The 22,037-nt window shown below is 51.5% G+C and overlaps 2 protein-coding genes across 4 annotated transcripts; one reads left to right on the top strand and one right to left on the bottom strand.

The window, feature by feature from the left end:
* Positions 1-1,309: 1,309 nt before the first annotated feature.
* LOC134175030 (DNA-directed RNA polymerases I and III subunit RPAC2-like) lies at positions 1,310-5,956 on the bottom strand. Its single transcript, XM_062640456.1, has 5 exons — positions 5,858-5,956; positions 4,507-4,604; positions 2,827-2,903; positions 1,834-1,916; positions 1,310-1,505 (listed from the first exon to the last, which is right to left on the bottom strand). Exons 1-5 carry the CDS (start codon positions 5,894-5,896, stop codon positions 1,458-1,460), a joined length of 345 nt encoding a protein of 114 aa, XP_062496440.1. The 5' UTR covers positions 5,897-5,956; the 3' UTR covers positions 1,310-1,457.
* Positions 5,957-5,982: 26 nt separating this feature from the next.
* On the top strand, positions 5,983-21,719 carry VAMP7 (vesicle associated membrane protein 7). 3 transcript variants are annotated; one of them, XM_062640454.1, is made up of 8 exons: positions 5,983-6,057; positions 12,566-12,719; positions 14,491-14,548; positions 15,101-15,238; positions 17,610-17,700; positions 18,278-18,345; positions 19,389-19,481; positions 19,722-21,719. In XM_062640454.1, the coding sequence occupies exons 2-8, from the start codon at positions 12,574-12,576 to the stop codon at positions 19,788-19,790; spliced, it is 663 nt and encodes a 220-aa protein (XP_062496438.1). In that variant the 5' UTR covers positions 5,983-6,057; positions 12,566-12,573; the 3' UTR covers positions 19,791-21,719. The 3 variants fall into 3 exon arrangements, 2 of the variants coding, with proteins under 2 accessions (XP_062496438.1, XP_062496439.1); XM_062640455.1 differs by lacking the exon at positions 5,983-6,057 and adding an exon at positions 10,303-10,388; XR_009968874.1 differs by lacking the exon at positions 5,983-6,057 and having other exon boundaries at positions 19,722-20,980; positions 21,011-21,719.
* The last annotated feature ends 318 nt before the right edge of the window (positions 21,720-22,037 follow it).

Genomic DNA, 22,037 nt, shown 5'->3' with positions numbered 1-22,037 from the left:
CAGAGCTTCCCCTGCGTTTTCCTTCCAGACATCATCTATTAAAACCAACATCATAAAGTTTGACCAAGTGTGAGAGGAGAGAGATGAGGTATCACCAGGAAACAGGACCTCTTTAAAGCTCTTCTATTGCACTAGCATCCAATGGCACTTTCCAATTCCTAGGAGGTCTCCCTTAAGCTACAACCAAGACCACGACCAGCAGGTTCCAGCTCAAAGAGAAAGTAACAACTATCAGAAAAGGAGATTTTAGCTGCTCAAGGAAATGCAAGTGCAAAGCCAGCTCCCTGCTGCCCAGCTCCTATTGCCCTTCACAGGAAGAGCTGTACAGTTACAGGCATGCACATCATTCCCTTGCTTCCCCACTCAGAAAGAGTTGGTCCTTGCAGCGCAGCCCAACAAACATGCAACTGGCCCACAGCATTCCCTGGGTGTCAGAGGAAGTGATCAGCAGGTCGAAGACTAGCTGGGTTTCAAAACCTTTTTAAAAAGCTCCAAGTGATGGAGCAACTTTCAGCACAAGGAAACCAGCCCAGGGAGGAGCTAAAGGGCTGCAAACACAAACCAGCGCCAGCCTGCCAGCGAGACCAAGCCTATCAATACCTATTTGAAAGGGTGATTTTCTAGAGAAGACCTGACGTTTCACATCCTCCCTTTTACTCCTCTGTATGTTAATGAAACATGGTGGTGTTTGAAAGGAGACTCTTTCTCATTGAACAGCAACCTCCCCTCTGTCAGGTTAAAGCTGTTCACCCTTGTCCTGTCCCTCCATTCCCTTGTGAAAAGCCTCTCTCCAGGTTTCTCAGGCTCTCTCAGCCTGCCTCCAGAGCTCTCACAGCATCTCCGTGGCCTCCTCCAGACTCGCTCCAACAGCTCCATGTCCCTCTTACGCTGCTGCCCCAGAGCAGGACACAGGACTGCAGGGGTTGTCTCCCCAGAGCATAGCAGAGGGGTAGAATCCCCTCCCTCGACCTGGTGCTCACACTCTGGGGGTGCAGCAAGGCCCCAGCAAGGCCAGTTGTATCTGTTGAAATCAACTGCAGTGGTGCCTGCAACAGGAAGATTTAAATTGGGAAAGGGTGCTGCCTCTCTAAAAGCTGGATTTTGCACAGTGCTGAACCCCTCTGCTCCCTGTGGACTCGGGCAGACTAATTCTGTGCACAAGGCTACGTGGAAACTGTGTGATCTGAAAATCCCAGGCAGGAAACAGCAATGACACTCGGAGAGGAAAAGAAGTAAGACAGAAGAGTGGAAGAACTGCCTTCTATCATTTTCCATACCCTGCTGAGCTGAACACAGTGTCACCTCTGCAACATCAAACTCCATAAAATTTATTATTAGAGAAAATACAGGTTTGCATCAAAACAGTCGTAAAAACCACAACTAAACAAAAGTACTTAGTGCAGGGAATTCAACACACAGATGTTACACACATCCATGGAGACTGCCATCCCCAAACGCTACTGCATCTCTTCCTCCCGCTGGGCCCTGTACTCCTTCATGCTCCTCTGCAAACAAGAGCAAAGGACAAACGTTAACAGCATATACCTGAGCGACTCATGCATCCCATGCCACCACTCTGCTCTGTGCTATGACTCCTCTGTCCAGTGCAGAGGACCCTGAGCAGCTCTGACAGAGCTCCAGGTACCTTCAGAAGTGACTGAGCTTTACATTCACTCTAAGGAAAAGGAACCCAGGCCATGCCGCAGGTCAGGCAGAGAAGGTCTGAGGTAACTATAGGTTCTTTATGCCTGCAATACAGCCGTCAGCCCCTTCCTCTCGCCTCTGAGACCAAGAGACAGAAAAGCCCCCTGAACTCTTCAGGAATAGTCTCACCTCAAAGGTGTTGAGCACATGTTGACAAACACCCATCAGGTCATTCAGCCCCTTCCGGAACGGCTCAACAGCAGGAAGGGCCCCTTTGGGAAAGAAGATGGGTCAGTGGTTTCCAAAGGGGTTGGTGGCCCTCTCCCTCACTGCTCTGGGCAGTGTGGTTGCTCCCCTGTGATGGGAACAGGCTCTCACACCAGGCACATGCCACACACTTCCCTCTTACCAGCCCACCATCAGCACCCCAAGAGCTGAGCTCAGACCCAGGCTATGGTGCAGGAAGAGCAGAGCCAAACCCTGCAGGTAGCCCCACAGGGAAGGGGTTCCCTTGGCAAGAACAGCCTCAGCACTACTCATTTTTAGGAAATTAAACAGTCAGCAAGCACAAACTAGATACTCAGGGGAACAGCCCCATAAGGAATGAAATAACACTGTTCTCCTGGGGCAGCACACAAAGCTGTGGAGCCTAGATGGAGGGCAGTGGGCTGAGCTGAAGGGGTTGGTGTGCATGGAGGCGTGAGTGATGGCCAGAGGCTCAGAGTTGTCAGTGCTACCTATTAACAGGGAACACAGACCCCTTTGGGAGGCACATCAAAACACAGCACAGACTGATGTGGCTTTTCAAGACAGCTTTGATTCACAGTCTGATGACCAAAGCTGCCAGACAGCCAAGAAGAAAATGCAGAAGCAAATTATCTCATTGCAGCTATGTATGTCAGCACACTTTGGGGTGGCTTTCCAAAACCTCTGCTAATTTAGGCGAAGATGAAGCACACATCATATCTGACAGGATGTAGTAGATCTACCTTACCCCAGCACTACAGTACAGTGCCTGCTGCCAGCCAATCTGACCAGGCACAGCAGTTGCAGGCAGCTTGCAGAGAAGAGGGAGAAGAGTGGTTTTCTTTAAGGAAATGACTGATGGTGGAAACCTGACATGCACAGAGGGGATTCCACAAAAGAAGGGCCCTGAACATGAAAGCAATGCACATCTCATACCTCTGGTCTGGATCCGGAAGTTGATCTTGCTTTCAGAGGGGTGTGTGATGCAGTAGCCACAGAACTCCACATCAGGGCTGCAGGAGGGACAAGAGAAGAGAGCAGTGAAACACAGGCCAATCCACAGCAAATCTCAGGGAAGTCAGAGGCTTGGGCCACCCCAGATGTGCTGGGGCTCAGGATGTTTCTAACATGACTGAGGGTCTTATGGGAGGGGTATGCCAAAAGGACATTACCCGTGTACCCTTATTCACACACCTCCATCTATTTCTGAGCTGCAGCTGGAGCTTTGTAGGGGAAAGACCTGGCTGGCACTCTGTTCAAACAGGGCATGCTGGGTGCTTGGAAACCTCCCTCCACACAAACCTGTTGCAATTCTGCTGCGCAAAGGAGGCAGAGGGGTCTCGGGCAACACAAGATGTTTGCAGACTGCATGACATCTGCCTTCACAAGCCGAGGTGGTTGGTAGAACATTTGTGCACGCAGCAGAAAGCACAGCCCCTCACAAGAAGGCTGCTCTTTTTCTTGTCATGATTATCTATCAGAGGAATTCACATGACATTTGCAATGCAACTGTCGTTTGAGATGATGGATTGAACTTCCTGCTGGAATTCTTCTGAGGCTTACCAGTGAGTCTTCACAAACCCCCAGTGCCTCCCAGCTTGATAAAATCAGCATGAAGCCGTTTGTATATATTAATGGGGCAGCAGGATAATTAATTTCCAGCATCAATTCCTGCATCTTGATGGAAGCATTAAAGATGATTAATTTGCTTAATACTGCCTGTTCCTACCCTCTTTTCTGACAACACTTGCCCAAGAAGGTGACATAGATACTGCCTGACCACCTGTACTTACACAGAGTTGCACATCATTTTACCCAGAGCCACATAAGACATTCAGAAGTCTGCTACATGTCAAGCATTACATTTCCTCTGTAACTAACCATCAGAGCAGTGAGGGTTGGCTGTTCCGTAAGGGCTGGGGAGCTGGAAGCATGAACTGTAAGCCAGTCAATAGGGCAGAGGACTCACTGGCCAGCCCTGTCCCACAGCACCCAAGCAAGGGAGTAAGGTGGGTGCAAAGGTGGTAGCCAGGGCCAGCCAAGGGTCCAGGTCACCAGGCAGGTTTGTGGGGGTGAAATAGGTCCAAGGCCAGGCCAGGAAGACAATGTGCAGGCCAGGTGAGGGTAACGAGGGTCAGACAAAACCTATGACCACCAAGCAGGTGTACAATGTACAACAATGAGGAGAGGCTGATGTCAGGTCAGGAAGTCAGTCTATGGGTCAGCATGCAACAGCCCAGTATAGGCTGAGCTGAAGACCCATATTCATACAACACAGCTCAGGAGGTACTAAAAACCCTGAGCTGAGCTTAAATGGGGCTCCTGAGCCTGTGGGTAGGGTGTGTGTGGAGGCCCCAGGTGAGGCTGTTTAGACCCATCAAGGCCTATTAGAGCTCTCAGGGGTTAACAGCTCAAGGAGAAAGTTAATCCTGTGAAGAGAGGGAGTAGGTAAGCAGCCTTTAGCACCAGGTCTGATATAAATACTCCAGCAGGCATACACAGAGGTAGTATTGTCTTGTTCTAGCAGCAACTGAGATACAACTCAGTAAGGAGAAGGGAACAGTAAGAGACAGAGGAGCCCCCAGTGGTACCAGGGCCTGTGGGTTCTCCACTTACTTCTTCATGACCATGTATCGCAGGGCATTGCCAAGCGTGTGGTCCTCGTCGTGCAACACAAACGTGACGCAGTTTCCATCCGTCCCGTCTGCCTGGACCTGCCATGAATGGGGAGAGAAGAGATGCTGTAAGGTTCTCTGAACACCAGCCCCAGGGTGAAAAATCAGTGGTTGTGCTCAGCTTCACCACAGGCACCGGGAAGACGTGTAGCCCTGGCTGGGCCATCACTGCTGCTCATGTCTCAAGTGCTGGAGTGTGACCAAGAGCAACTTCACGGAGGAGGGAAAGTGGCAAAATGATCGACCTCAGAGAAAGCTCTCCCTGGTTATCAAAGTGCCTGTGCACCCTTGCTCCTCATAGGAGAGAAGAGGAGCCCAAAGAAAGCTGCAGCTTCAGGACGCATGGTGGAAAGAAGCTGGGAGTGACTGTTGAGGTTGGTGTGATTCCAGGTCCTGCTCCCAGCCCGGGGCTAGACAGCAATGCGAGGGGCAGTCAAAAACTACCCAGGGAAGCGTGCTGCCTGTCAGCAGGGAAAGCTTACCCACCTCAGAACCAGCTATAAGCCTGGATTCACACACTTAGGAGAAGCCTGGGGAAGCTACTGGCGAGCCTCAGGCTGCTGAGCCCACGTGTGATGAACCCCACAAGGCCAAGAACCAGCCCCTAGTGTGGGAGACCACTTGCCCGCCCCGGAGCTCAGCTCTCCCCCGTTCCCAGAGACAGACGGGGCAGGGAGCTCCCGATGCTCCCGTGCCAGCTCTCCCTGCCGCTGTGACCTAGTGAAGCGCCAGCGGAGCCCGCAGCAGTCTTCCTGCAGGGCAGTGCCATCTAGTGCTTGCTGCGGCTGCGGCCCTGGAGCGGGGCTCAGCGGCCTGAATGAATCGGGTGAAAGAGAGGAGACGAAACCGCTGCGGGCAAAGCCACCCAAAGGGCTGACGTTACACAGTGCTGAGCGATACGGACGGGGGGAGACTGAGATGAGCTCTTGGGCAGAAGCTCTTCCCTGTGAGGGTGCTGAGGCGCTGGCACAGGGTGCCCAGAGAAGCTGTGGCTGCCTCATCCCTGGCAGTGTTCAAGGCCAGGTTGGACACAGGGGCTTGGAGCAACCTGCTCTAGTGGAAGGTGTCCCTGCCTGTGGCAGGGCTTGGAAATGGGTGAGCTTTAAGGTTGCACTTCGCTTGGATCTACCCTCACTATCGCGATTTATCCAGACGCCGGCACACTCCTCCTTAGCGGGCCCGGCCCAGGGAGGCTGCGGCTACCGCTGCGGGGGGGAAAGCAGCTCCCGCCGGCTGAACAGAGCCGTCCCGTCCCGTCGCCCGGTCGCCACACTCCCTCCGGCCCCACTCACCGTCTCCAGCACCGCCTTCCGCTCGTCCTCCTCCGCCATGGCCTCCGGACTACAACTCCCAACAGCCAGCGCGGCGCGGTCCCACCGGAAACAACGTTCCGGTGACCCGGGGTAGGCGCGGAGGTGGAGGCGGGGGGGGCTGCTCCCGAGCGCGGCGGGCGGTGGTGCCCAGGGAACGGCCCCTCCTGTCGCGGCGGCCGGTGAGCGGGGACGGGGCCCGCGGGGCGGGGGGGGGACCGGGGCCTGCGGCAGAGCCGCCTGGTGCCCTCACAGCGTGCGGGTCTGCCCCTGCCTCCCCCGGCGGCGGCAGGCCGCGGCGGGGCCGGCACTGACTGGGCCCGGGAGGCCGGGAGCCGTGGCGGTCGGGGGGTGGCTGGGTGCTGCCGGGGTCGGAGGCCTCGTTCTGTGTCAGCGGGGTTTGGGGAGCTCGGGGAGCGGCTGCTGGCGTGCGGGGAAGGCAGTGTGTGGTTGGGGGTAAAGGCCGTTGGTGCCGCGGTTGGCCCCGGTGCGCCGTGTGGCGGAGCTCGGAGCCCCGGGCACCCGGGGAGCTGAAGGACCGGACCGCGATAACCGCCTGCGGTTACCCCCGGGGGTGTCGGCATGCTGGGGGCGCACCCGCTGCCTCCATGGAGAGCCGCTTGTACAGCGGGTCCTGTTTCCCTGCCCCTCTCCAAAACACGGTTCATTGCCCTCCGGAACGGGTGAGGGGCCTGGAACAGAAACCGGATTGATCCTGGGATCTGTTCCCGAAGGGATGAAGTGGGGCATCTGCACTGAGCTCTGCGAACAGGGAGGGTGCTAAACTTTAACTTGGTACCTGAATGAGGGGGCTGGAGCGGCTCTGCTCTGCAGGCAGGCTGAGAGAGCTGGGCTGGGTCAGCCTGGAGAAGAGAAGGCTCCTGAAGGGGAGGCCTTAGAGCAGCTCCAGTGCCTGAAGGGGCTGCAGGAAACCTGGAGAGGGGCTTGGGACAAGGGATGTAGGGACAGGACAAGGGGAATGGCTTTAACCTGCCAGAGGGGAGACTGAGATGAGCTCTTAGGCAGAAGCTCTTCCCTGTGAGTGTGCTGAGGCGCTGGCACAGGGTGCCCTGAGAAGCTGTGGCTGCCCCATCCCTGGCAGTGTTCAAGGCCAGGTTGGACACAGGGGCTTGGAGCACCCTGCTCTAGTGGAAGGTGTCCCTGCCTGTGGCGGGGGGTTGGAACTGGGTGAGCTTTGAGGTCCCTTTCCAACACAAAGCAGCCCAGGATTCTATGAATGTTGTGCTTCTCAGACTTAAAATGAGCAAATAAACTACAGGGCTCAGTGTTGGAATGTCCTTTAAGGAAATAATAACTTATTGCAATGCCAGGGGAAGGTTAAAGGGAAGTCGAGGCTACTTGCTGCTGGAGTCACTAGAAATGACCTTATTGCAGTGGGGCTGTTTGCAATTTGCAGGGTTGCAACACGCTCGTTTCATGGTCGGAACCAGTTGGAGTAGGATGCCCTGTGCTTTCTGTAAGGAGGCTTTCTGGAAATGTAAGCAGTGACCTCCTCTGGTACTAGCTGGCTCTGAGGCTGTCAATCTCCTGGTGGAGAACAAGAGGGGCAGTGCTGCTGATAAAGGTTGGGTGCAGGTTTCTGGGCTCCCTTGTCCCAGCTCTCTTAACCGTCAGATAGGTTACGGGAGATCTTCAGTGAGGTCACAGCAACAAACAAGTTGGTTTGTGTCTCACTTGAAAATCATCAGCCATCCCTAGTGAAGTGTTAAATGTCCTGTTGAAGACAACCTGTGTTTTAGCTGCTGTGCAGGGTTTTTGGTGCCCTTCTCTCCGGTACCATGGGAGACCATGCAGACAGCAGAGCATGACTTGCCATGAGTAAATCGCCATACAAATGCAGTGCTTGACCCACCTTTGTGCTTCGTCTCCCTGGGCTGCCAGATGCTTCTGGCACTGCTTATGGAGTTCATTGGATCCGTGGTGTTTATTGGGTGTCTGGTGTCTCCAAGTTGAGTTTTTCTTTTAGGATGGTTTGGTCTTGGCTACTTCCAGCCATTCAGTATTGTAAGTTTAGACAGAAACCAGCTGTGATCTCTAGGTTATACAAAGGGGTTGATTTTAATGGATATCGTTCCTGAGTCTTGTAACTTCTGAGCAGAGATATTCTCTAACAGTTAATAGATGTGTGTTGCATGAGTTTCACAGGACTGCATGAGGCGCTGCTTACAGAGAGAAACATACTCCATCTTAAGCTGTTTTACTTCATTTAATCCATCCTGCTTAAAGCTGGGGGCAGGTGTCATTGCCAAGGATGTGGTTTCTGTCTCAGAAGTAAAGCTGGGAGCTGTGGGTCCAGTGAGTTGATGTCCTTGCTGTGCAGGACTGTGGGGTCCTACAGTGGCAGTGAGTGTCACCTTACTTGTGGTGCTACTCAGTGCTACTTACTCTCTCCTCGCTAATATGAGACCTGAAAATACCCAGTGTTAAAAGAGGCTTTTAGGGGTTGTCTGAACCACTTTATAATGCGCAGTTTGAACCTGGAGTTCTGCTACTCTGGGATTAAGGTGTCTCTTTGACTGTGGGCCTTGTTCTGAGGTTGGTCACTTGATGCTTTGCACACTGCTGATCTCCTGCAGTGTGTGTGGTAGGGAAGGGTTTTGCTCAAGAGGTTTAGTTGTTTGTGTGTCCCTGGCTGTGCCCTGGTGTTGTACCATGCACTGACATAGGTCTGGTTCCATTTCTGGACTGGCCAAAACATTGCAGACAACTGTATCGTGGTGGATCTCAAGGAACATGGTTGTATAATCAATTCCTCCTGGTTTAGTCCAGTGTGCTGTGGTAATGCTCACAAGTTCTTTGATTTGTTAGGGAAATGAGGGTTGGCAGCACCTGAAGAGATCCAGTATGGAGTGAGTAGAGAAGAGAATAAAGTGCAGCTTGTGTGGTTTGCATCTTCTGGCTAAATTAGAGCTAAGGTGTGGGACACAGGGAGCCTGAGCTTGTAGAGAGTCACTTTTGAAGGTCTGGGCAGTTGAAATGGGTCTATCTATCTCTCTATCTATCTGTATTTCCCCACAGGTATTACTTTTTTGCCTGGACAATCTATGCTCTCCCTGTAGCTGTGTCAGGAGTGAGCTGCTGTCTCTTTAACCAGGAGAAACGAGGAGCAGTTGCATGGCTGTTAATCATTACTTTATACAAGATCAGGATCAGCTCTGTGCTGCCCTGGTCTCTGGTGTGATAAGCTTTTAACTGATGTAATCCAAGGCCTGGCTTTGTTTCAGCTTTGTGGACTTGTTGGGTCTGGGTTTTGGTTTGGCTTCTCTTCTGTTACAGCTTCTTCAGGTGGAGGTAATGGCTCCAGTGGGAAGGCTCTAAGGAATTTCTTTTTCCTTTATGTTTTAACTCTGAATAATCTCTACTTCTGCTCAATGCCAGGTCCAAATGCTCCCACCTTAACAATGCTGTGGGCAGCAGGCTGAATAAAGCTTTTGGCCTCTTCAGGTCTGGGGAGGTGCGACTTGTGATTAGTAATTTACTCATGTTTAACTAGAGGTAGGTGAGCCTTGGAGTATTAGAGTCTTGCTTAGAGACCCTCAGACTTCCATGTCTGTAGCACTGTGCTTTGAAGAGCTGATAGGTTTTTTGTAAGGTCAGAGGCAGCAAAATATCACTGGAGTCTGTGTACTTTTCCTGCTCTAATGCCATCAGTGAGTGGTTGATGCAGTATTTTAAAGCTGGCTTAGAAAGAAGCCAAACTTACGTGTTGGCTGCTGAAGTCTTCTGGTGAGTGTGCACAAGCTCGAGTGTGGATGCAGGTGATCAGCCTGAGAGCTCTTCTGGTACAGCTTTCTGGAAGGAAGATGGACTTCTCTGTGGTGGGGCAGCTCAGATGCTGTGAGATGTGATCCGGCAGAATGCTTCGGTGGTGCTGGAGGGAGAAAGTTGTGGTCGGGCTTCTAAGCAGCTTTCTAAATGACGTGGCTCTCTGCTTGTCACATGAGGTTCCTGGTAGTTGAAGTGTTGCAAGGGATAGTGGGACACCCTGGAAGGATGTTTTGAAACTCTAAACTGGGACGTTGCCTTTGTGCAACTCTGAACTGTAGAAGAGCAGAGTGGGGAGCAAGAGCAGCCCTAAAGCTCAAGTACTGTGAGAGTTGTAACCTCGGCTGGGGCTGGACCGTGGGGCACCTCCTTGCTGCTTGAAGCTATTACCTGCTCTTTGTGGTGTTTCTCGCTGGGGATGAAAAAGCCCTGAACTTCTGTGGCATTACAAATGGCAGCACTCGGCCAGACCAAGGTGGGCCTGGCTCAGTGGGATGCCTTGAGGAGTGGAAGGGCAGAAGGAGCTTGTGATAAACTCTTATGCTCCAGTGAGTGGCTGCTTGGGTGACAGTTAATAGTGATTCTTGCCCTCTGTAACCTTGTAATGTGAACTCTTTTCCTCCATGATAGCATGTGGGAACATGCCTCAGAGGACATGGTGTGAAGACCTTCTTCCTTCTGCTGGGACCTGCTCTTGAGCTTTCTTTTCTTTTTTGTGTTACAGATAGTGAGTAATCACGGCTTCCTTCTCTGCTTTATGCTCTTCCTCCTCTGTTTGTGCTGAGGAGTTTCCTTAGAAAGTGTGTGAGAGCAAAAAGCTGTTACCCTTGCTTTTCCATGTGCTGTGACTTCCACAGTCACCTTCAGGTGGACATTGGTGGTGCTTCATTGACCCTAATAAGCACCACCTGTCCTTGTGTTTAAAGATCTCCTCTTAGATGTAAATGAATTTGGGGGGGTATTCTCTGTGATGCTGACAGCCTCAGTGTCAGAGGGCAGTTGTGAGCCTGCAAGCCAGCATACCTGTGACTGTGGGACAAAACAAACCCAAACCTGGCTGTTTGTCACCTCTTTGTAGCCACGGTTTTAGGTGAGCTGGAGCTTGCTTGCTTCAGAATTGGAGGGGGACAGGGCAGAGGGTCTGTTAGTTTGGGCACTCTTCACCTTCCTTTTTCTTAGCAGATTTTGTGCAAGCTGGGTGTAAATCCTGTTCAAGTCCCAGAGCCGTGTCCAGATGAGATTGGCACCAGATGGGAGTGGTGGGAGGGAAACAAGTGATGTGGAACACTTGGTGAGTGAGGACAAGGGAAGCTGCTATCTCAGAGCAGCAATGCAACAAGTTGCCTTTGTTCTGACCACAGATCTTGCTCTGAGACAGGGTGAAGAAGCAGCGAGTGGTGCAGAGCAGCACAGGGGGGTTTCCCTGTGCCCTTGGCAGAGGGAAGGGGCACGTGTCTGGTCGGAGGAGAGGCAGCTTTAGCCCAGGAGGAAGTGAAAGCGGTAGATCTGTTTGGGCGGGCTGCTTCTGAGTGGTCTGGGGCTTCCACCCCCTTCAGTTGCTGATGCCCTTTGGTTGTGTTACTGGCCAGGAGGAGCAAAGGAGAATTGGCCTGTTTGGGAACTCACATGTGCACGGTGTGAGGCTTCATCTGGCATGTTCTCCTGTCTCCTTTGCTGGCACTGTGACCCCTCTCAGGCTTTCTAGAGCACACTTGGCTGGGTGCTCTGCTCCAGAGCAGTGTCCTTCAAGTCCTCTCACCGTTCTGCTTCCTGCTTTGCTTGCTGTGGCCTCTTGTCAGACTCACCCTTTTCCTTCTGCTTCCTTCAGCAGTGCTGGCTCTGAACACCTCAGTTGTGTGTGGTTGTGTTGAGACAGATGTGTGAGCTTTCCAGCCACAACAGAGGTTTGTAGGTACAAACCAAGAGAGGCAACGTGAGAGCGGACAAGTGCAAAGTGAAAAATAAGATTTTGGGGGTTTTGCAGGGTCAAAAGTCTTCCTAAGTCTTTCCTAAGCAGAAAAGAGGCTTATGGAGGTACTGGATCAGCTGAGTAGATGTCACAGCTGTGGTCTGGCATGTGGTTTCACATGTTAAATCTTGGCTCTGACAGTAGATTAACAGGATGATACTTCAGCTGATTGTGTCCCGTTATATGACAGCAGACATGTTCTTCCAGCTCTGGAGACTTCACAGAGGGCTGGCCCTCGAACACTGTAACCTGCCTGGTTCGATACGTTGGCTTTAGAACTGGTGTGCTCCTGAGGATGGTCAGCTTGCAAAGGTGCTGTCTTGCTTTGAGACAGGGTTGGGTGCTTTTATAGCAGTCTTGGGACAGCAGGCACCCAGTGAGTGTCTCCAGACCATGAAAAGGGGATGTGTGTGGGGTGATTCCACACAGTGGCAGTTTTTCTACTTGAATTTGATAGCAATCAAAGGCAAGGCCTCGCCCCTGAGCAGTCATGCGTTAGGGATGGGGGCTGCTGTTAGTGTAGCTGCGAGATTGTGACTTCCTTTCTGAACTGGAGCTCGCTGGCTGCAGGCAAAAACCTTGTTTTTCTCAACAAGCAAGAAAAAAACCCAGGGTCAGTTAAAGAGCAAAGAAATGTACTAATAATCACTGGAAACCTAAGTGGAACCAAGGTCAGTAGAATTCATTATGGGGCCACTGACTGTAGGATGCCTGGGAGCTGCAGTGAGAAGAATCTTCTAGAGGTTGTTGTAGCCTTGGTGGTGTTCTGAACAGAAACTGAAAGGAAATGAGAGAAGCTTTCTGGTAGTGGCATCCTGTCCAAGTACTGAACAAGCTTCTGCCTCCCTCCTGGTGAGGGCTCAGGGAGTCCTCAAGGTGATGCTGCTTCCTCTGGCAGAGCACACGAGTGTGATCTTTGCGGTGTTTTGTTCCAGGTGAAGCCATGGCTATCCTGTTCGCTGTTGTGGCGAGGGGCACAACCATCCTTGCCAAACATGCCTGGTGTGGAGGGAACTTCCTGGAGGTGACAGAGCAGATCCTGGCGAAAATCCCTTCTGAAAACAACAAACTGACCTATTCACATGGGAAGTGAGTAATGCTGCTCCGCTGGGTACAGGGAGAGGCTGGTGAATGTGCATGGGGACTGGAATAAATGGAGTGTAGCCAGGTTTGGATGTGTATGTATGCCCATGGAATGTGCTGTCAGCTCAACAGCTGCTTCTTTTCCTCCAGAACTTTGCAGCATGACCAGGATTTGAATTTAGCTTAAGCAGTAAGTACCAAGGCAGTTGATACAAACCCAGGTTATCTACTTTTATGCAGCTCCAGAGGGATTTGGAGGGTGCTCAACTGTGGAAATTAAGCTGTTGGAGTCCGGTGTTTGCCAGTTTGCTGGCTTTGCTGAGGCTAGGTAATGGCTTTGGGTAAGAGCATCACGCTTCTCAGCTGGATCACTTGTGGCTCCTGGTTGCTTTAAGATAAGTCATGCTGACAGACTCCACAGGTCATCCTGACCTACCACAGACCCAGTCTGTGGGATGGAAGGATTCTTCCCAGGCTTGCACAGAGCTCTGAACAGCCCTGGGTCAGTGCTGATAGGATGGAGGGATTAGATGCTGCATCACCTGAGCCTGTGCTGACTCACTGCACATGTGTAGTAGGTAAGTCAATGTGCTGGTGTGCAAACTAAAGAACAGACTGTGGAGAAAGCACATTTAGACACATTGGGCCTCACTCCAGCTCTGTTTGTGGAACTGGCAGCGTGGCTGCATTCACAGAGCTGCCTGAGCTGCTGTGTTGAAGCTGTTATGGCTGCCTGAGCATTCAAGAGATAAGAATCAAGGTAGTTTCCCCACATCCTTCCCTGGTTTGGGAGCCCTAAAAGTCCCTGGGCAGAGCTTTCTGGGGAAGCTGCCTGCCCTGTGGTGTAACATACTTCAGATGCTGAATCTTTGCTGTTGTCATTTTATAGTAGTTCTTTTCTTTTGTATCATCTTTTCCTTGAGTGCTGTTCAACCAACTACAAAGCCAAGTTTCAGGATCACCACAGTGTGTTTTATAGGTGAAAACTTGAATTGTGCTAGAGATTGGCATGAGCCTAAAATGACAGCTTGGCTTAATTGTGGTAGGAAATAATGCTTTGAGCTGGTTTGCACTGTTTTTCAGGGTACTGAGGGTTGCCTTTAACTAATGTCTGTGTTTGCTCAGCACCACATCTTTACATGAATGGTTAACCTGGATGATGAATTCAAGCCTGATTACTGTTCTAATTCGCTTTGTGCTGGGGTTGCTTTGTCCATTAGCCTTTGTGCTGAAAACCAAATGGCACAGCCTGGTGGTCACACAGACAAGGTTATAGAAGCAAGTCACTGTGCAATAGAGGCTCACTAAGGGGTTCTCTTCCTGATCACCCCAGTTAACTGCAGCTCTTACCACATGTGAGCTGGTGAATGGATGCTTTTGTGCACACTGGTTAGGATTAGACACGAATCTTACCCCTGGGTATCCTGTCAAGGTTTTGCTTTTACAAGGAAGTAGCTGGAAGGACGTGGACCTGAAGTTGTTTGGCAACTAAATGACCCGCAGCATTATTGCTAAGCAGGGAGTGCTGTGCAGTACCTGAGGCCAGTGATCCTTTAACACATAGGTGGTCTCTGATTCCCTGTAGCTTATAGGAGTGGAAACATTTACCTAAACAAAGAGAGCTGGGATATGTTGGCATCTGTCTGAGTTCTTGTAGAGCCACTGGAACTTGCTGCCCTCCTTCTCCAGCCCTCGAGGGCCCTGCAGGCAGAAGTGTGTTCTAGAAGGTTAGTCCCGTGGTAGCTCCAAATGACCTTCTTTTTCTTCTTCTTTGCAGTTACCTGTTTCACTACATCTGCCAAGACAGGATTATATACCTCTGCATCACAGATGATGTAAGTGGCTTGGTTACAGCTGTTGCCCAGACAGGCTCTTTGCAGGTTTTGGCTTTTCTTGTATTTATATGTCAAGGAAATTCAATAGTGGGTGCTGATCTGAGGTGCCTTTTTTCCATTGGAGCTGCTGCTTATGTTCCCACTCACATCGGTTACAACTTTGAAGTGTAAGCCTGGAACTCAAATGCATGTGAATAATTAGTTTTGAGGTGAAGTTCTTGCTTTTGCCTTAGCAGCCCCAGTGCAGAAGAGTCTAGATACAGAGCCTTGAATTGTCAGTGCAATTGGGAGTGTTATAGCAAAACCTTCTCCCTCACTGCAAAAAAGTACCAGGCACAGAATTAGAGCTATGGATTCCCTGGTAAAGTCTGCTGCCATCCCACACCCAGGAGCTGAGACTGGAATATGGCTGCTGCTGAATCCCAAGATAACCAGTCAGATCCCGTCACGTTACGTGCAGCATGAACTGATAATTACAGTTTCTCTACCTGCCCCATGTACTTTGTTATTCCTTGGCACAGCTCTGGATGTGGTCTCCTTTCTTCCTTGCAGGACTTTGAACGATCCAGAGCCTTCAACTTCCTGAATGAAATCAAGAAGAGGTTTCAGACCACGTATGGCTCGAGAGCACAGACAGCTCTTCCCTATGCAATGAACAGCGAGTTCTCCAGCGTCTTGGCTGCGCAGCTGGTGAGATCTGTTGCTAAATGGGGTTCCCCAAACTTCTCCCTAGAAATCCTCCTTGCGTTTGCTCCCTTGGAGCTGAAGCACTGCGTTGAGCCTGAGTTTAAAGCTGGGGAGCTGGCTGTTCTCTCCACTCTCACCCTGCTGCTGGGGTGCTTTGGCGTAAAAATGGGTTTTAATGGGCATTAGCTGGTCACTGCACTGGAAACTAGATCTTAATGGCAGCATTTGAAATGTCCAGTGTAGTTCCAGTGACCATCCAGTGCAGGCTGATGTCACCAAGAGCAGGACAAACACACAGTTTCTGTTAAACCAAAGTTCAGAACTTGAGTACCTGGTAATCCTGAACCACTCTCGCTTCTCCCACCTTTACTGCACAGTGTGACAGGGTGTTTGCTTCCGGCGCTGTGTCCTTTTCAGGAGGAAAGAGAACTGGGCTTGGGTTACAGCCAAGGGCTGTACACAGAACCACGATAGGCTCTCCAGCTGGCTGGCACAGGGGCTCCGAGGATTTCCATTCCCAGGACAGGTAGAAGGTTAAAGAGAGGATAAACAGCTTGTAAAACCTCCCGCGTTCCCTGAGTTGAGGTTTTCCTTGCACTCGTCCAGCCTCAAGATTCAAAGTGTGAGGGTGTTACAAAAGTGAGGGGAGTATCTGCTTTACCCTGAGCTTGCCCTTTCCAGCTGAGGCCATGGTGCGTTCAGGATGATGCTGGATTCCAAGCCTGGGACTAGGCATTGTAGGCTTTGCAAGGCAAGTCACTCCACTGGTATGATTCCAGCTAGGAGAGAAGATGAAGCCCACGTCAGTGGGGTCTGGGTAGGTGCTGAGCATATGAAGGGCTGTGGGACAGAGCCCTGGCACAAAGCGATGTGTTTCCTAGAGTACTTTGTCTTATGGAGCATTGACTTGATGTGTGACCCTGCCCTGCTGCAGAGGGGGTTTTGTGAGGGAGAGCAGGAAGAAAAGCAGGGAGCAGATGCTCCAGGTGTGGGGTTGGGCTGCTCTAAAAACCAGAGCTGTTAATGTTGTGGGAATGCTGCAGTTCCCACCCTCCCTGGTGCTGGTCTGCAGAGGTGAGCTTCCAGCACAGACCTGCTGCTAGATGTAATTTCAAATGAAATGAGTGAAGGCAGATGGAAAACATAGAAGGAATAAATGACTCTCCTGTGACTCGTGATCAATAGCCTTAATAGTGCACAGAACCTCAGGCTACAGGGGAAAATGGTTTGAATCTTCTGCTGAAGACTCTGAAGATTCCCTAATTGACTGCAGACAACTCCATAACCTGGGCAGTGTTGGCTTGGGGTGAGGTTTAGTTTGCTTTTGGGTTTGGTTTTGAGGCTTCCCTTGAGTTAAAGATAAAATATCCTTGGAATATTGGGGTTCAGAGCTTGTACACAATCAGTACCTGGGGGAGCTACAGGTGGTGGTACAGGAGGTTCTCAGTCTGCTGTGGCTGGTTAGTGCTGGTGCTGTTCTCCATGAAGGACTTGGCTTTTTCCCTGCTGATTACTGGAAGCGCCCAGTTTGGTGATCCTGCAGTGCAGGAGGAGGGGTCCTTTGCTGCTGAGCCATGAGCATAACTCCTGCCTGTAAATGTAGACACTGGGTGGGTTTTACAACCCTCTGCAGCAGCAATAGCTGCATGTTGAGGTGGAGGGTGAAGCCAGGGCACTGAGGTAGGTGAAGTGAGGATTTGCACTGCTGCTGCCTGCCATTTGTACTGGAGTTTGTGAGGAGCTGTTTGTGGTGTGTCCTCAGTCACTGCCAGAGGCCATGTGGAGCACAGACTTGCACATAGTTCACTGCAGAAACTGTGCTTTGGGTTATGCAGCAGATAGAAAGCCCTGAATGGTAATGCCAGTGTGGCACTGTGTATAATAAATCAGACTAATTTCTGTCTGGGGTGGGACCGAGTTCTTCTTTTCCACCAGGCTTTGATACGTGGAGATGGGAGCTATGTAGGTGATGTCAGCCACAAATGGCTCTAAAGCTTCCTGAACCCAGAGCCCTACTGATCCAATGCTGCATGTAGTGCAAGAGCAGGACTGTTACAGGTGATTCCTGTGACTGCAGACATTTGGTGTGAGGCTGAGGCTGGAGGAGAAGATCAGGGCAGGGCAGAACTCGAGTCCAGCACACAGGTAACACTGGAGAGGGAGGCTGCACTTCCAGTACAACCAGTGGGCAGCCTTGGTGGCAGGCCAGTCCTGCCCCTTTGCCTAAGAACCAGAACTCTGAGGAGAAGGTTCAAAGCAGCTGTTGCACTCGGTGCTGTTACTGTTGATGATGTCTCTGATAACTTGAAACCGCACATCCCTGCCTGGGCTGTCCTGAGGGTCCCTGTGCTCACCGACTCCTCCTTTGTTCCAGAAATACCACTCAGAGAGCAAGAACACTGACCAGGTGGCAGAGACACAAGCTCAGATCGATGAACTCAAAGGAATCATGGTCCGAAACATAGGTACCCGCTTCCCTCAGTGCCCGGCATTCCCAGGATCCCTGCAGGGAGTTACCAGAGTGCAGCTCATGTGGGGTGGCTTCTCTTGGCAGAGTGAATGGATGAAGAAGGAGCCGGGGGAGCCTGGAGTTTGCTCTGTTACTTGCTTTGCCCATGGCTGAGGGTGGCAGATGGGTGTGAGGAGCATGCTGAGATGAGCTTGCACGGGCTGTGGTGGGGTGAAGAGTGCTCTGGATTCAGACTGCTTGTCATGAGGCTTTGCTGCAGCTGCTCAAGGTGCTCCTTGGTAGCTTCCATATCCTTTGTGTGTGTGTGTGTGTGGCAGACTCTGGTTTGGGTTTTAACAAGTCTCACCACTTAAAATGGAGTCTTAGGTCTGGAACTGACCAAAATTGAGTCAGGTCAGTCCCTAAACATAGCCTATGTGCTGTGAAACTGCTCCTTAAGTACTCCTGCCTCCAAAAAGCTGGGAAGTGCTTTGTGCCAAGAGCTCCAGGATGGCAGCAGAGCTGGGGTGTGGGATGCAGCATTTCCCACTGGGATTCTACCTGCAGCTTTGGATTTTTGTCTCTTTCTCCAGACCTTGTGGCACAAAGAGGAGAGAAACTGGAGCTGCTCATCGATAAAACAGAGAATCTTGTGGATTCGGTAAGTCTGGGGAAGGACTTAGAAATGGGGAATGGTGTCAGTGCATCATTGGGGAGGAGTGGGGGTGATGATCAGTATCTTGAGCTGCTTTTAAAGAGACTGAAGCATCATCGCTTTGGAGAGGGGCTTTGGACAGTGGCCTGTAGGGACAGGCCAAGGGGAATGGCTTTAACCTGCCAGAGGGGAGATGGAGATGAGCTCTTAGGCAGAAGCTCTTCCCTGTGAGGGTGCTGAGGCGCTGGCACAGGGTGCCCAGAGAAGCTGTGGCTGCCCCATCCCTGGCAGTGTTCAAGGCCAGGTTGGACACAGGGGCTTGGAGCAAGCTGCTCTAGTGGAAGGTGTCCCTGCCTGTGGCAGGGGTTGGAACTGGGTGAGCTTTAAGGTCTCTTCAACCCAAACCAGTCTGGGATTCTATGATAAGATATCTACAGATCCTTTCCTGTGTCACACACAAGTTGTGTCTTATCCCCCCACTCCTGGTAGCTGTTTGACAAGCTGCACCCCAGCCCTGCTGCTCCATGAGGGAATGAGGACACCCTGTGTTTTCTTTGGAGTTGTGGGTGACTCAGTTGCCCCAGTCCTGAGGAGCAGCTGCCCCTCCTGTATAGGAAGCAATAGGGAAGCTGAAGATCATAATGAAACCTTCTCTTGCAGCCTGGACTCAAGTCAGCTTGATCCATACAGACTGGAAGCCTGTAGAGTTGGCCTAGTGTGTCAAAAGGGGAGGTGCAGCTGATTTAAACAAAACCCCACCACTAATAAACCCAAATTGTTCTCCGAAGTAGCCTGGAAAAAACTGTGGAGGTTCATGGGGTGTTTCAAAGTGAGAAAAGACTGACACCCCCTCTCCCCCCCCTAGCTTAATGTAGTCACAGAGCATTATGTTATCTAGTAGAGCACTGTGCACTTTGGAAGCCTTTCCCCTGGGGATCTCTGGAGGAGGTGATTGCTTTGGGTTATTAGGGAGACAGTAGCTGGGAAAAGCGTGTGGTTCTTGGGCTGCAGCTTCAGGAATGAATGGGCTGTTTTACTTTCTCTTGTAGTCAGTCACTTTCAAAACTACCAGCAGGAACCTTGCTAGAGCCATGTGTATGAAGAACCTCAAGCTTACCATCGTCATCATCATAGTATCAATTGTAAGTATGGAGCACAATAACCTTTAACTCTGAAGTCAGGTTCAGCTGTGGAACATGCCCCCGGCACGTTGCTGTGTTCTCAGCTCTGTGCCTGGCAGGGTCTCAGCTGTAAACCCAGCATGGCGATGGTGGGGTTTGCTAATGTTGGCTTTCTAAGTGCTGGGTGCCAGGCTGAAGCAGCACTGGGCTGTGGCTGTGGAGGGGCAGTTCTTGCCTGAAGTGCCTGTTTTCTCTCTCCAGGTCATCATCTACATCATCCTCTCGGCTGTCTGTGGGGGCCTTGCCTGGCCGAGCTGTGTGCAGAAGTAACTGGGGGCAGCTGGTGCTGGTCACTTGGAGATGAGAATCACAGGAGTGTGGAGAAGCAACCTACAGGATAACTGAGTCTTTCACTACTGACGCCTCCTCATTCTTCCATCCCTCCAGGACTTCAGACGTTTTTGCCTTATCACCCCAAACAGGCCTAGCTGGTCACTGCTCCAGTGCAGTGTTAGCCTCAAGCATGGGCTGGTTTCAATTACTTGAAGGGATTATTACTATTATTTGTTTCTTTTCCTGTCCCAACTCCAACCTCCCCAGCTGGGCGGGTGCTGCGTCCAGCTCCGGGGGGTTACGTGCATGCTCACCCCGTGTCCATGTAGCTTTGCACTTACCTGTGAGCGTGCAAGTGGAGAACAGGACTGCTGGCAACTGTCCGGCTGCAGGGATGGGGCTGGGGGTGGTTTGGAGCTCACCTGATGGGGCAGGGACAAGGAGAGGTTGTGTGTGAATTCCCACTTCCTACAAGTATCAGAGATCCAGGTGCCTCTCCCTGCACATCTGGCCTCACGTGGTTCTGGAGTGTTTTAGCACGTGGAGGTTGTGAGGGTGATGGTGGGAGTAACGAGAACAGCTTTGGGCACTGCAGGATGTGGGTGCTGCTGCCACTGTGTGGAGCCTTCCTTTTCCTGGAGGTCTTTGTGCAGGTGGTAGGAGAGGGTGCTGGACCACCTCAGCCTTTTGAAATGGCAATGGCTGCCTCTTCATCCTCACTTCTTCCTCATCTCCCCCCCCCTTAGTGTGTGCTAAACCAATACAGTAAAGGAGGCAGTTGCATATAGTTAAGGTTGCAATAATGTCTCTGCTTTCTCACATGTTGTTTCTCCTGTTGTTCTTTTGAGGGTGGACTAAAACGAGTACTAATGTCCCTCACAGGTGAAACTGGGGGCCAATCTGCTGATCTGATGGATGAGGTGCCAGGTATCTGCTGCTTGTGCTTCTGCTCTGCAGGCGACCGCTGTGAGGACAGAGAAGGGTAGGAGGTTGGAGCTGATGGATGGTGACTTTCTGTAGGGGCCGGGGAAGAAAAGCTCTCTCAGAGGATGTAGTAACGTGTATTCCTCTGAGAAGAAAATAAACCCAAACCCAAGGCTAATAACCAAATGTCAGGCCAGGTACACTGCTGCTGTGCTGCTGTCAGGGGACAGGGGCTGCTCTGCCAGATGTTGGCAGCTGTGAGCGTTGCATTTCTGCCCCAGCCAGCCCTCAAGTCATGGGCCCTGGCCCAGCTGACCAAAGCTGCTGTTGCGTGGGCTAGGGCTGCAGGGCTGAAGGCTTGGATCTCACAGGGGAAGGAACAGAACTGAAAGCTCACAGAAGCATCAGATGGGTGATGAAGGAAGCTGCATCTTTCTGGCCCAGGAAAGTGGCTTCTCGAGGTGGGAGGAAGTTGTTGAGGTGGGGAAGGGGAAGCTCGATTTGGTGATGAAGCTTGAGCCCTGGGTTGGTGGTGTGGGGTTCGTGGTGCCCTGCAACACAGGCTGGGCACAGGCAGGGTGACCACGAGGAGGAACTGCTGCCTTGAGGCCTGTCACACTGACCGGAGAGCTCCAGGAGAGTTCTCCTGTCAGCTTGTACACTTAACATGGGATTCATCTACGAGGCTGAAACCTGACTGAGGGTTATCAGGTCTCCATTCCCAGGAAGCGCCACTGGTTCTGCTCAGCACTGGGGTCTGTTCCTGAAACTGAATCCAATGTGAAGCTTAGAGACAAGATTTCCTTCCTCCTGCCCCGCACAGCGCAGCGCGGGCTCTGCATGTTCTAGGGGTTGTTGATGTTCCCGTGTTCATTTCTATGATCTGTTGTCTTCTGTACAAATACTTTTTAAAGCAAATCCTTCCTTCCCTTTTAAAGGATGCACCGAGGCATTAGTGTAAAATTAAAGTAACTTGGTTTCAATAAAAGTCCTGTACAGAAAGCACATTTCCTTAGTTTCGTGAAAGGTGGGTGCAGCACTGAGCGTAGGGACTGCTCTGTGTAACCACTGAGTAACGGGGGGGGGGCATCACCTGTGGGGCTGCCTGGGGAGGTCACACTTGGAAGTGTGGCTGTGAAAACCTCCCTGTGCCAGGGGGATTCTGACTTGTGTTGATGCAGGTGCCTGAGCCCGTTCTGACCTGACAGGGGCTGATGTCTGGTGGTGGAAAGAAGCCACGTTGTGAACCTGGGGCACGTGTGAGTGCCCCAGGCTGAGGCTGGGATGGGGTGGAGGGGAGGAGGACACAATATAAATACC

Source organism: Pezoporus occidentalis, unplaced genomic scaffold, assembly GCF_034315485.1.
Source record: "Pezoporus occidentalis ecotype Australia unplaced genomic scaffold, CSIRO_AGI_Poc_V1 ctg65, whole genome shotgun sequence".
Taxonomy (NCBI): domain Eukaryota; kingdom Metazoa; phylum Chordata; class Aves; order Psittaciformes; family Psittacidae; genus Pezoporus; species Pezoporus occidentalis.
Note: the sequence above shows the minus strand (reverse complement) of the source record. Positions and strands in the feature narration are given on the sequence as shown.

Bases quoted from the DNA above. Each gene is read 5' to 3' on its own strand.
- LOC134175030 (XM_062640456.1), bottom strand. From the start codon at position 5,896: ATGGCGGAGGAGGACGAGCGGAAGGCGGTGCTGGAGACG. The intron at 1,917-2,826 runs GTATGAGATGTG...TCTTTCCCAAAG, and splicing joins CTTCCGGATCCAGACCAGAG to GGGCCCTTCCTGCTGTTGAG. The intron at 1,506-1,833 runs GTGAGACTATTC...TCTTGTTTGCAG, and splicing joins ATGTGCTCAACACCTTTGAG to AGGAGCATGAAGGAGTACAG.
- VAMP7 (XM_062640454.1), top strand. From the start codon at position 12,574: ATGGCTATCCTGTTCGCTGTTGTGGCGAGGGGCACAACCATCCTTGCC. The intron at 15,239-17,609 runs GTGAGATCTGTT...CCTTTGTTCCAG, and splicing joins GCGTCTTGGCTGCGCAGCTG to AAATACCACTCAGAGAGCAA. The intron at 19,482-19,721 runs GTAAGTATGGAG...TTCTCTCTCCAG, and splicing joins TCATCATCATAGTATCAATT to GTCATCATCTACATCATCCT.